At 35.0% G+C, this 13,107-nt stretch overlaps 1 protein-coding gene across 4 annotated transcripts in view; it reads right to left on the bottom strand.

Annotated features, from left to right (window-relative positions):
• Nucleotides 1-3,360: 3,360 nt before the first annotated feature.
• LOC118741471 (dnaJ homolog subfamily C member 7) overlaps nt 3,361-13,107 on the bottom strand; it is a 29,012-nt gene continuing 19,265 nt past the window's right edge. For 3 of the 4 annotated variants that reach the window (XM_036473458.1, XM_036473459.1, XM_036473460.1), the window contains 3 exons: nt 6,121-6,573; nt 5,211-6,055; nt 3,361-3,954 (listed from right to left, as the gene is read on the bottom strand). In XM_036473458.1, the coding sequence (XP_036329351.1) occupies nt 3,869-3,954; nt 5,211-6,055; nt 6,121-6,573 (1,384 nt within the window). In that variant the 3' untranslated portion in view covers nt 3,361-3,868. Of the gene's footprint in view, nt 3,955-5,210; nt 6,056-6,120; nt 6,574-8,787; nt 8,835-13,107 lie in introns of those variants that run through there. The other variant, XM_036473462.1, reaches the window with a different exon arrangement.

The raw sequence follows: 13,107 nt of genomic DNA, 5'->3' as shown, positions 1-13,107 counted from the left end.
TCATTTATTTTTCTGTATACCAAATTGCAACTTATAATCGGAATTAATTCATTTTCTCGCTGTGAGGCTTCCTATTTTATCAATCTTGTCCTTGGGCATAATTTAGATGCTTTTGGCCAATACTATTGACGCCATATTCATAAGTTTCGGAATTTTTGAGAACTTTTTTATTCAAAATTGACATGAATGAAGTGATGTTGTCGATTTGTCACCACAGCAATAAATCGGTGAGTCGCCAATTTGTTGCCATTGACGATTGTTGCCTATTTCTCATGTTTTGCATGGTGGGTACTCTATGCTTGAATGACCATCGTAAGAAATTACAGTATATATGTAAGTACATACATACGTTGTCGCTAAGGTGATTGGAATTTATAAATGTCTACGAAATCCAACGATAAATCCGGTATAAAATTTTATAAAAATAACGTAAAACTCGTTCCTTAGGAAATATGCACCTACGCAAGGAGGACATTCCTTTGAACAAACCTACAGGAACCACAAAAACAAAACATATGAGTATAAGACATAAAAGCAACCACAAAATATAAAAGATAAAATGTTATATTGTACCTTGTTTAACTGGACTTAGATGTAAGAGTTTTTAAGTTTTATTTTGATACGTACGTACTAGTTAGAAAGATTTTTAGAAAAATAATTACTGGCAAGAATTGTAAAACCAAAAACAAAGTTTAAATACAAAAATCTAAAGGAAAATAATAAATGTGTACCTACGGTCTATTCGTGTCGAGAATTGCATATTGTTTTATTTGGAGCTAACTTTGTGGTACGTAGCAAAGGACACCACTCGTTAAATATGTGTCATATTTCCCATATTTGAAAGAAAAACTAACTCATAACTAACTTTTTTCGCCATCTGAATACGAACTTTAAAGTTGTTGTAAAGTCGTTTGAAATCATTTACTTGCATTTTCAATTTACATTGGCCCTGGTTATCGAAGATCGAAAGTGAAATTCGTATTATGAGCTATGCAACCATGTCGAAATTTTTGTTGAGTATCGAATTTTCTATATACCTTTATTTTTTTATTTTGAAATCAAAAAATATTTAGAGGTGGCTTAAAGCGCACAAAGTTGTCCATATATTTTATATGGGGAAATGCTATAGAATAGTTAAAAATCATTAGATTCCAGGAGACTCCCAATAATAATAACCAATTGGTTATTTAACCAAAAACCCACAAAAACCCCGAAAAATGCAGTGGGACTACCAATAAAAAATCGTTAGTATTAAAAAATGGTTAAATAAACAATTGGGTATTATTATTGAAAGTATCCTGAAGAGAACCAGAGTTTTCCGATAGAAAAATATTGATTTTCAAGAATTCTCTTCTCTATCCAGAATTGCAGCAGTCGACGGTTAACCGCTGTCAAAATCAAAACTCACGAAGACATATGGAATGGCACATAATTGTGGTAGCAACATTTTTACCGCCCAGCGAGGGCGGCACATTGTTGATGGTAATAATTTCTATTATTTTCACAAGTTTGCAAATGCTTTTAATCATTACTTAGTCCGTTCCTTTGAACTTCGGACTAAAACCTGTGGAAATGTCAAACTACAATTTTACTCTCTCAAGTGGGAGTGAAAGAACAGAACGCAAAAAGCACTATTTCCTGTAAAAACGTCAGTCGGTTTGTTTACATGTCATTGGTACAACACTGGGGCTCTATTCTGTAACTGAGAAAATGTAGTGTACACCGAGTGCAAAACTCACAACCAAAAACTCACCGACTAAAATTCAGTGAGTTTTTCGGAAGAGAATTGTACACAATTTTGGCAGTTAAAACTCATTCTCACTCTTCCTGAATCGCAATTACAATTTTCAGTGTACACTTGAAAACTCAGTTACAGAATAGAGCCCCTGAGTTGGCTGAAATATCACTAAAAAATTATTAAAATCTATGCATATTCAAACAGTTCGATGTTTACCTCCATTTTTTTTTACAAATATGAGGTTCTTTGCTTTCACCGCTTTCGGTTTTTGTTTCCACGTGGAAATCAGCTGATCGTTTGACACTTTTCATGACCTTACAGGAAAAAAAAACTGCGGACTAAATCCTGTAACTTCCGACTAGAAACACTTGCTCAGTTACTCTATCAAAAGTGTTCCCACTTACAGGTTTTATGTCAATAGGAACGACTTCCTGTAAGTTCTGACTAAATCCTTTAAACCGGACGGCTATTGGAACAGACAATTTATTTCCAGCAAATATACACACACGCACGTACCAAACAAATAAAAATATTTTAATGAAAATTCCCAAATCAAAATGACAGTTAACGGAAGCCGTCATCAGCCGCAATTGTGTTTACTCTGACCGATTTCACTGCGGTAAGTGAACAGCCGACCGCTTTACCGTCGTCCGCTGTAATTCTGAGTAGAGCTTAATACTAATTTTTTATTGCAACCCGAAAAAATAATAATTGTTTTTTTTTTTTTGTTTTAATTTCGGGAAGTTTTAAAATTAGAGGTTATGAAAGTTGGCATCAACGCAAAATATCTGTGAAGTTTCAAGAGTGTGCCACCAAATTAAAAAAGATGGCAGCATGCAGGATATGTCGCAGATATTTTCTTATTTTTGAAATTAACGATTCTTTGATTTTAAAAGTTTAAGATACCTGAAAATGTTAAAATTAAGCTTTTGTAGCATCAGCGGGACTTGACGGATATGCCATACATTTTTGGGACTAAATGTTTCCAAGGCTGACACTTTAGTAATCAAAATTTCATATTGCATTGTCGAAGACGTAAAAAAATACAAACGCTCTTCTAAAAAGTAAAAATAAAAATCAATCGCCTTGAGGCGGGTGCTTTGCGATCAAATTCAGTAAATGTGCACAGTATGGAATGTACGCTGAACCGTTGTTCCATCAAAGGTATGCGTTGTTCCATCAAAGGTATGCGTTCTTCGCATATAGGCGATGGCAAATAAATTGCGTGCCCTTGTCTCATGTTGCCGAGTTTCATGTCGTATCCAGGACAAAATGAATCAAAATGAGTAAAATTAATGTGGAATCCCTGAACCGCATGCCTGACGGCCCATGCTATAATCCGGCCCAGATGAATATACTCAGCAAAATGTGCAAGCTAACTTTCTTGTGAAATTTGATCTTGGCTTTACTGTTAAAATTTGGCTCAACGTTTGCAGCGGGCAAAGTCGCGGAATAAGTCTAGTAAGATTATAAAAACTCTTGTTTGAATGTATAATATTATATAATACAAATTAAAAACTAAATTAAATTTGAATTTACAATTGTAACAGTCTGTTCATTAACGTTGGGAGGTAAAAATACCCGACCACCACCATCATACACAGAGTATACCCACATTCCCATTGAAGTCCATCGATGTACTCTTTTATTGACATTATAAACAAGTAGACATTCACATACATAAATTGAAATTGTATATGTTTAAATTGGGCATCAAAAATGCTTTACTGTATTTTGGTTGTTAAGTATCCAGTATTACTGCTTTTAATTTACCGTCCACAATTTTTGTTACAAAAATTTTCTATAACTCTTGTTTCCATCGGAATATGAATTGTGCTTAGTTATAATAGCTGGAATTCTACAATGAACTAGAATTTAATTCGGTTCGCTCTCTCGATAACCGCTATTGCAAAACCCTTGTAATACTCAATATATATTTAAATAAAAATACATAAAACGTTGGTAATTTTATTTTTGTTTTAAATTTCCTTCGAATTTGCGACAAGCAACGGTAACAATTTGGTTTTGGTTTCATTTTTAACTTTTGCACAAATATATCTCCGCCGCTTGCTTTGTTGACAAATATCCTACGAAAAAGATTGTGGTTGTGATGAGGTGTCCATGCAAAATTTAAAATTCAAATCCGAATGATGCCCCGGGTCCTGTTCCACTGCTAAATTGGAAGAAATGCCGGAACATTTGATTTGGATCCAAATCTGTAAAAAAAAAAAAAAAAACATTTAGTTTTACGTGCAGAACGCCAGGTAAGGAGGGAATGATTGGCCAATAAATTTTTAAGAAAAACTGAGTGCGTGCTGTTGTTGTTGCAACAGATACAAATTCCTCAAAGAGTTTTTGGGAAGTGTTGCTGGAGTAAAAGTCCTTGGCCAGATATAAATCTGGGTCGTTCCGGTTACGTAGACCCGACTGTAGTGGGAACGGTCGTGCGAGTAGTCCCTATGCTCGGAAGAAGTGAACTTTCATAGGAAAAAATTCCAGCAAAGAAGTTTGCAATAAATATTCTATTATATTTTTGGTTGCGCAATTTTTGCGCGAGCTTTATTTTTAATCCCCTTGTTTATAACAATTTGCTAATCTTTATCCTTATCTTTACCTATGTCTATGTCATTTCTTAATCTATATCTTTATCTGTCTTTGTCTTTATCTGTATCTTTATCCTCCATCTTCATCTCCACCTTAATATCTAATTTTCACCTCCATCTCTTATTTTAAAGTTCATCTTCATGTTCATCTTAGCCTTCATTTACTCCTTGAACTCAATCCTAATTTTTGTCATACATATTTTTATATTTGTGTTTTATTTGTGATTGCCTTTGACTACGCCTTCGCGTTTGTCTTTATGTCTGTCGTTATCCCTATATTTATCATTATCTTTGTTTCTGTGTACATCCTTGTCTTTGTCTCTAACCGCCTAGCCCAAGGAGGCTTTGAATACAGACTTTCGTTTTCTTTTTTCGTGTGCTGTTACAACAACAACAACAACAACAACCACCATCACCGTGGTATAAAACATTTAACGGCAACATCTCCGACCTAGCTTAAGAAATTTCACTTCAATAAAAACATTTAGTGGGTATTAGTTTTTCCGTCGCTTCGATTCATACGTGCAAAAGTGCTTCTTTGCAACCAATGTCTCCCTAGTCTGGATTATATGAAACTTGCATAATGTTCGTTAGTATGACTGCGGGTGAAAGTGAAAATTAAACCGCTTGATAACTTAAAGTATTTTGATGTTTTAGCTTAAAATGATCTTGTGTATTTTTGTGAGTTTGCATATAAATTTATTTAGTTCCTTGAGGTTAACACGACTTTTACACATTTTAATTTCAAATTAGCGGTAAATTCACTCTTGAAATTTTTATCTACTATTTAATGAGCTATTTTAACTAATTGTTATGGACTTGAAATAAGTCTTTGCTTGTATTCGCTGGCTCTTGTTTCTTATACTTACCTTGCTCTTGATCCTCTATATCTTGACCGCTATCATAACGCATTTTTTTCCGTTGATCTGACAAAATCGCATAGGCCTCCCCAATTTCTTTGAATTTCAGTTCCTCTTCTTTGCGTTCTTCAGCACTACTATTGGCATGCCGGTCCGGATGGTGCACTAATGCCTTCTTTCGGTATGCCTTCTTTATTTCGTCTTCGGTTGCGCTGCGAGAAATACCAAGGATCTTGTAGTAATCTTTACGCTTCGACTTCTTCAGTGCCAGTTTTGCATCGCGCAATAGTTTCTTGATTTCGGGAGTTTTTTGAAACTGCAAAGCAGTTTCGTAGTCATTCACGCACTCTTCGAATTTCTCTAGGTCATTATAGCAGCGCGCACGTAAAAGCAAAGCTTTCAGATATTGTGAATTGATATCCAAAACTCTTGTGCAATCAGCGATAGCATCACGCAATGCACCGATTTTCGAGTTTACCAATGCACGATTGTATAAAAGTTTCGAATTTATGTCCTTGTTCAGCTCATCTATCTTTAGTGCATCTGTGTATACAGTTTGTGCTTCACGAAAACGACCAGACTTAAAGAGGGTGTTGCCATTTTCCTTCATCTCTTTGAGAGCTTTACTTTTGTTTCGCATCTCTTTGGCTTTTTTATGATCGGGATCAAGTTGGAGTGCGCGTTCAAAATGCAATATGCCTTTTTCAAGATTATCAGTGTAGTAAAGACACAAACCACGAACATATATAGCATCAGCCGAAGTGGTGTCCAGCTTCATAACGCTTACGGCAATATCAACGGCCTCATCACACCGACCGAGAAAAGCGAGGCATTCGGCTTTGAGCAAACGATATCTGTGTAATGAAATTTGATCGGTTATATTTTTACAAAAATATTTAAATTAATAATACGATGTCACCTAATGCAGGCAGGTGCTATTGCCAATGCACTGTCCAAGTAATAGACAACATTGCGAAAAGCCTTGGAATCGTAATTTGTTTGTATCGTCTTCTCCAGCTGACGCAATTGCTGCAATCCCTGTTGCTCCGATTTAACAGCATTACTTTGCGAGTCCAAGTCCAACACTTTTTTGATAGCCTGTTCGCAACCGACCATATCACCCATTAGCAAGCAGCATTTGGCGATGCGTACGTATGCCTTCTCGAATTTTGGATCTAATCGCACAGCCTGACGGGCGTCGTTCAATGCATTGATATAGTTAGAAAGCATCATGTAGCAGGCAGAGCGGTTGCCATAGTAAGCAGCGAAGTCGGGACACAATTGAATGGCATCGGAGTAGAGCTTAAGTGCAGCCTGGTAATTCTGTGCTTTGTACTGGTCATTGCCAAGCTTTTTCTTCTCCTCTGCAATACTAAGAAGCAAAAAATAATTAGGTAAATATAAATATGGAGCCCTAATAAAAAAATGGCGAACCATAGCAACCGCCCCAAATAAGAAAAACTATTTTAAACTCTAGTTACGGATAAATTTATTTTGAAATCGGCAGAAAAAAAGTGGGCAAATATTCGTAGCGAGACTTAAATTTTTTACTTTTTACTGTTAACGTCCTCACAAAAATAACTGTAAATAGTTAAATTAAAGGAATAAGTGACCTTTATTTTAAAATTGTTTAACATTAGAAACTATTTTAAAAAGTTAACTACCCAATTCTGGGATAGGCCACTTCTGCTCTCCTGGCCACAAATGTACTATGGTTTGGCAAAGCTAAGAATCAATTTCACAGAGATCCGCATGGACGTAAAATTTTGTTCAATTAAACCCTGTACAATTTATGATAATGTATCTCTCTATATTCATCACGCTCCCGGTGGTTTTACACAGAGTGTCCAGATTTGGCGATTTCGCACCAATTTGGCGTTTTTTTTGTTTTTTTTTTTATATTTGCGCGTAAAAATTTAGGAAATCGCCATTGGCGATTGTTTCCCTTCAAATAAATTTCTCCCAATTATAAAAATATACAAAACTTAGTTTTCCACGATAATTTTACAGAAGAAATACTTTTAAAAAAGCTTTGATTTTGTCACCAGGGTGTGAATCACAAGAGGGCGAGGCATTCATGAATAATAATAAATAATTTGACCTTAAATATACTGGTCAGATAGCAGCTCAGACCTGCACTGCATTGAAAACTTATAGCATATCACGAAAACACAGGTAGCAATCAAATAAAAAAAAAATGCCGAACATACGGGCGCATTCTGTCACTCCTGCGTGAATTTCAACCAAAGTGGGGATGTCGGAAAAACATCGATGCATCGAAAATATCGATGTTTTGCTTCGATGTATCGTAATAACGAAGATATTGGTCAAAATAAAAAGTTCACCCCACGCTCGTATTGAACTGTATAGTAGGCTTGAGTAAAAACACTATCAGATGATTGTCAAAAAATGCCTACAGCTGGGATCACCCGTTTTTTTTTTGGCGTTTGCTCTTATCTTTTACAATTTCTATTACATTTTTCCGCATTTCTATTACAATTTATTCAAAATACACGAACACACTTGCCCAAAAACACAAAAACATCAACAGACTAACCAAAACCCACCTACCCAGCAAAAACATTTCATTTTTTGGGCATTACTGGTAATGCAAAGGCAAGAAAATTTACATTTATTCGATTACCTCCAATGACATGCTCATGTTAAAATAATGCATTCTGTAAACGAAAAGGTAAGCGGTTACTCTCGAAAAGTGGTTCCCCAATTTGGGGTAACCGCTTACCTTTTCGTTTACATAATGCATTATTTTAACATGTGCATGCCATTGAAGGTAATCGAATAAATGTAAAATTGCATGGATAAGCGAAAATTGTCTTAAGGCGGCTTGTATTGCATTACTCGATTGATACAAAAATAAGTACTTCCCAAAAAGCTTAGAAGCTAAGAAGCTTATACCAAAATGTTCAGAAAATTACCCGGAACAACACATCAAAAATACGATTTTTTTAAGGCTCAACAAATTGTTATAAATGTCATCCCGAATTCTAAAATTTTCACTGAAAAATATGTTTTCACAATATTTTAACTTACTCATGTCGAAAAATAAATAAAATAAATTTTATTTTACACATTCCTTGTATTCGAATAAAAAATTCCCCTTTTTCGCACAATCCTGGATATAAAATCTTCCAAGAATTAATTGCAAATATACGGTTGGTTCTCATATATTGTGGATAATTTTCTGCTCTATATTCTGATATTTTTTATTGTCTTGCTAGGAGTCGTATAACATAAGTTCTGAGCATTTTTTTCTTTTTTTTGCGTTAGCCTCGAAAACTTCATCAATTTTTCATTAATTAACAATATTAGCGAAACACCTTGACCTCTTTGACTTTTTGATATGTTGTTCAGGGTAATTTTCGAAACATTCAGCTTTAAGTGTTATTTTGCGCAGACTATTTGAGAACTCAAATGCCAGATTGACTGTAGGTACTAAGTATAGTTTCGAAAGTCAACACTCCTACGCTCTTGCCAAATGCAGAAATTCTTTTGTACTCTCGTATTTAATTTTTTTTTTTTTTATATCATTCCGTGCGCCTCTGTCTGTCATCTTTGTTTGACTCACCGAGGCAAGAATGTAAATTCATCTGAATTCATATAAAAATGTATGTTTGTTGGTATAAACTATCTTAACTATATTATTTGTCACTATAAGATAATTAAATAGTTAAATGCATTAAGTAACCGGTATTTTGTGTCATTTTCGTAATAAATATATGTATAATGGTAGTATGTTTAAACAGCGATGTCACTGAATAACGAAGCGCTGTGTATATATATTTAAGTGGTATGAATGGATGGCAAGCTTAGCCAACGAATGTTTCTTCACGAACTGCGATTAAAAACTAAGGAAAATACGAGGTACTGAAACTTGCACAACTCACTACTTAAAACTGAGAACAAAAGCGACTGGCTCGCGCTGCAGACCCTCAGCGGCAATGTGCATCGGTTACGACGCCGACGCCGATCAACTGTGGGGCAGTTGTGTTGCGCTGGCAAACGTAGGATGAACGACCGCTAGACCCGCGACCACCGGTCATCGACTGCTTGGCCTGAACGTAAGCATTATATGTAGATATGTACAGTGAATAATATACATACATATGCACAGTGAGCATATATATGTATACAAAACGTACCCATTTGTCTACATTAGAGTGGTCCTTTCTTGCATGAAGAAAAATATATGATGTGGCAAAATTTTCGAAATCGCCCCCTAAAAGAGAACTAAAAACGAAAAAGTTCAAGTTTTGGCCGAATCAAGATGGTGATGCTGCAAAACGTTCTATGTCAAATAATCGACTATCTGTATCTGAAGGCATCTGTAATTCTCTCTACAATCATTAACCAAAGATAAAACTTTCAACTCTGCCCGATGAAGTCCAACGATTAACCGAAGTGTTCAGATCAGAGTTGCGTATTTTAATGTCCTTATTGTTCTTGTGTAAATCCGCGTTTAATTAAGAAATCTATATATACGGCCGCTGTGGTGCAGTGGTAAGCAGTGCGCGCTTTCACTCATCGGCACCTGGGTTCAAGCCCTAGTCAAAGCAACATCGCAAAAAAAAAATATAGAAAAAAGGTTTTTTCTTAACAGCGGTCGTCCCTCGGCAGGCAATGGCAAACCTCCGAGTGTATTTCTGCCATGAAAAACAGCTTCTCATACAAATACATTCGCCGTTCGGAGTCGGCGTAAAACTGTAGGTCCCTCCGCGTACGCCACAAATCGGAGGAGAAGCTCGGCCAAACACTAACACTTACAAAAATTTATAAGTTTCCGTATTAAATTAGGGATATACACATTGATAAACTTAACTTTTCGTATTCAGAAAAATGCAAGTTTTGATTTGTGAGCTAGGTTCGATTAATTTCCGATAAAAATTAGGTACGGCACCGATTTGTTCGTAATTCGCATTGGAAACTGCATCTGAATAACCAATAAAAGAGGTGATCCGCTCTTAACATTTTGTATGGCGAATTACGTAATGCGAAGGGTAATTGGAGTGCAAACTACGAATCAGAGAGGGAACTACGTTATTGGGGTGCCCGCCCTGGGAAAGCCGTATAAGCGCTAATCTATTATTATTAAGTTCTGCAGTACCACCGACCATATGTAGCTTATTACGAATCCAAGCAGTAAAATTTATATAATTTATATTAGCTCTCTAAAATGGCTGCAATCAGAAAATTCGGGCCAACTATTGACAAAGTTAGGCTATCTGCACACTTGTCGTCCAATCATAGTTGCGTTATCGTCTCGCCCTGAAATTTTGAGCCGAGCACATGCATTTCAAAGGAGATCTGCACACTTGTCGTTATCGGCTAGTTATCGGCAAATCGTAGAAGATGCAGAAACGGATAAGTACAACAATGTCGTTTGCTAATCGTTGTGCACGCATTGTTTGTTTACATTTTATGGGGAAAAATTAGTGAAAAAGTTAATATTTGCCTTACAATTGCATAAAAATTAGTATTTTTTGTATTAAATCTGTGGAGATTATTAAAAAGTGGATAATTACATTAAAATTCAATAAATTTAAGCATTTTAACTATAAAATATGACGAAATTGTAAAAAGTCTCTGTGTGCATGTACAAAACACACATTTCAGGAAAAGAAAAGAAGAGATATTACTGAAAAATTATGTCTAGTATTGTTGCAGCACAGTCTATATTTTAAAAATTGCAGGTTTTTGTAAATATTTCGCGAAAATATCAACCAGAAAAACAGAAAATACCTGCTCCAAGTGAATTTTTAGAAGCCAAATGAATTGAAATATCACGACCGAGTGTGCATCATGATTGTGACGATGAAGCAACTATGATTGGACGACCAATGTGCAGAAAGCCTTACGAAATACATAAAGCTTCACCCACTACCGGGTTTTTAACCCAATACGAGGAGTAAAGTAGTAGTTGGTTTCTTACAATCATGTACCACTTAAAGGAGGTGTTACTTATCTTGCACTTGCGTGTGTCTAAATTTGGGTATCAATAAAATAGATTTTAAATATAGAAAGTTTTTAGACATGAAATATATTTTTAATTGTAATGAAGTTTTTAATAAATTAACATTTAATCTATATACATATGTACAGTAAAACGATTTTTTTTTTTTTGGTATTTTATAATAATTAGTGAATAGTAGACTTGCATACATACATATACATGTAGATTAGAGTGGTCCAAAAAATTAAAGTCGGAGTTTTAATGCCGGCACACCCTAGGATTGATCTATATCGAAAAAATATACCCCTATTTTTTTATTTTGAAATCAAAAAATATTTAGGGAGTGCTCAAAGCGCTCAAAGTTTTCCATGTATTTTATATGGAAAAAAACAATTTTTCGTATAAATAGTGTAGAATTCTTGAAAATCAATATTTTTCGACCGGAAAACTGTGGTTCTCTTCAGGAGACTTCCAGTATTAATATCCAATTGTTTATTTAACCATTTTTTATGATTAAAGATTTTTTATTGGTCCACCCATTGCATTTTCTAAGGGCTTAGGAGGACCTATAAAATATAGTTACCATTAAAAAATTGTTAAAGAAACAATCGATATTATTACTGGGAATCTCCTGAAGATAAGTCAAGTTTTCCGATTGAAAAATATTGATTTTCAAGAATTCTACACTATTTCTACGAAAAGATGTTTTTTCTCCATATAAAATACATGGAAAACTTCGAGCGCTTTGAGCACTACCCAAATTATTTTTTATTTCAAAATAAAAAATATGGGTATCTATATTTTTTTGGTATATAACAATCCTAGGGGGTGGCGGCATTAAAAATCCGACCTTATTTTTTTACATACATTTCTGGACCACTTTAATGTAGATACATACATATATTTACATTTTTAGACGACATATAATGTTTTAACGAAATCGGAACGCTTTTACTGTTTTTGCCCACTGTACGAATCGAAAATATGGAGATTTTGTTTTTACTTTTCCATACGGAAGTGGCAAAGTTTCGATTATCGGAAGACAAGAATGGGTCACATTATCTACAATGCAAAGCATCAAGCATTTGGAGAGAGAGAAACTGGAAAAAAAACAGAATTTTGCAACTCTTACAATTTGAAGTTGCAAAGCTGCAAAAATGGTTAAGTGGCACTTGGCGTACGTGGTGTGTGTAGATTGTAACGAGACATTATGACGGCGGCATCGTGGCCTTCTAATATACAAAGCCTAATTCAGTTTCTGGGCTGCTAATGTGGCGAAGAATGGTGGTTCAAACACGCCTACAGACTTGTGCATTTGTGTATGTATATACAGTACTGTTTGAAACATAAGCAACTCTCTCTTTAACCACACATTCTGAGTGACGTAACGTTTTTTACATATATGTATGTATGTATATCGTTACCTAATATAGAACGGCCCTGTCTAACAATTTAGTTGCGACATAGTGATGAAAAAAAACTCCATAGAAAATCAAGACTTTTTGCTGCGAATTTCTTTCATACGCTGTTTTTATTGCGGAATGTAAACTAGAAATTTCAAATTGAAATTGCATACCACTAATTTTCATGTACATATTTATTATTGATAACAGCGGTTCACAGCAAAAATGTTCTATGAATGTCACTATCTAATTCCAATGTCGAATAGCTCGGTGATTCCCAAAATCGAGATAATTTTTTTTTTTATGGATATTTTTTCGAGACATTTGTCGTTATTCAGCTTAAAAAATCGTGGTTCCACTTACAGGCCTATTGATGATGTTCAAAGAAAGACGCAGAAGATTGGGCATCAAGAAACGGAAGAGGAGTGCTGCGAACAGCGAAAGAATTCACGAATTAAAGATCGAAGAACTCAAACAAGAGTATTTTTCACGTGTGTCAAGTTAGCACTACACTTTTCGAAATTGGAAAAGTTAA

This window comes from Rhagoletis pomonella, unplaced genomic scaffold (genome assembly GCF_013731165.1).
Source record: "Rhagoletis pomonella isolate Grant_MI unplaced genomic scaffold, Rhpom_1.0 Rhpom_scaffold_00006, whole genome shotgun sequence".
Lineage (NCBI taxonomy): Eukaryota > Metazoa > Arthropoda > Insecta > Diptera > Tephritidae > Rhagoletis > Rhagoletis pomonella.
This window is presented reverse-complemented; position numbering and strand designations above follow the sequence as displayed.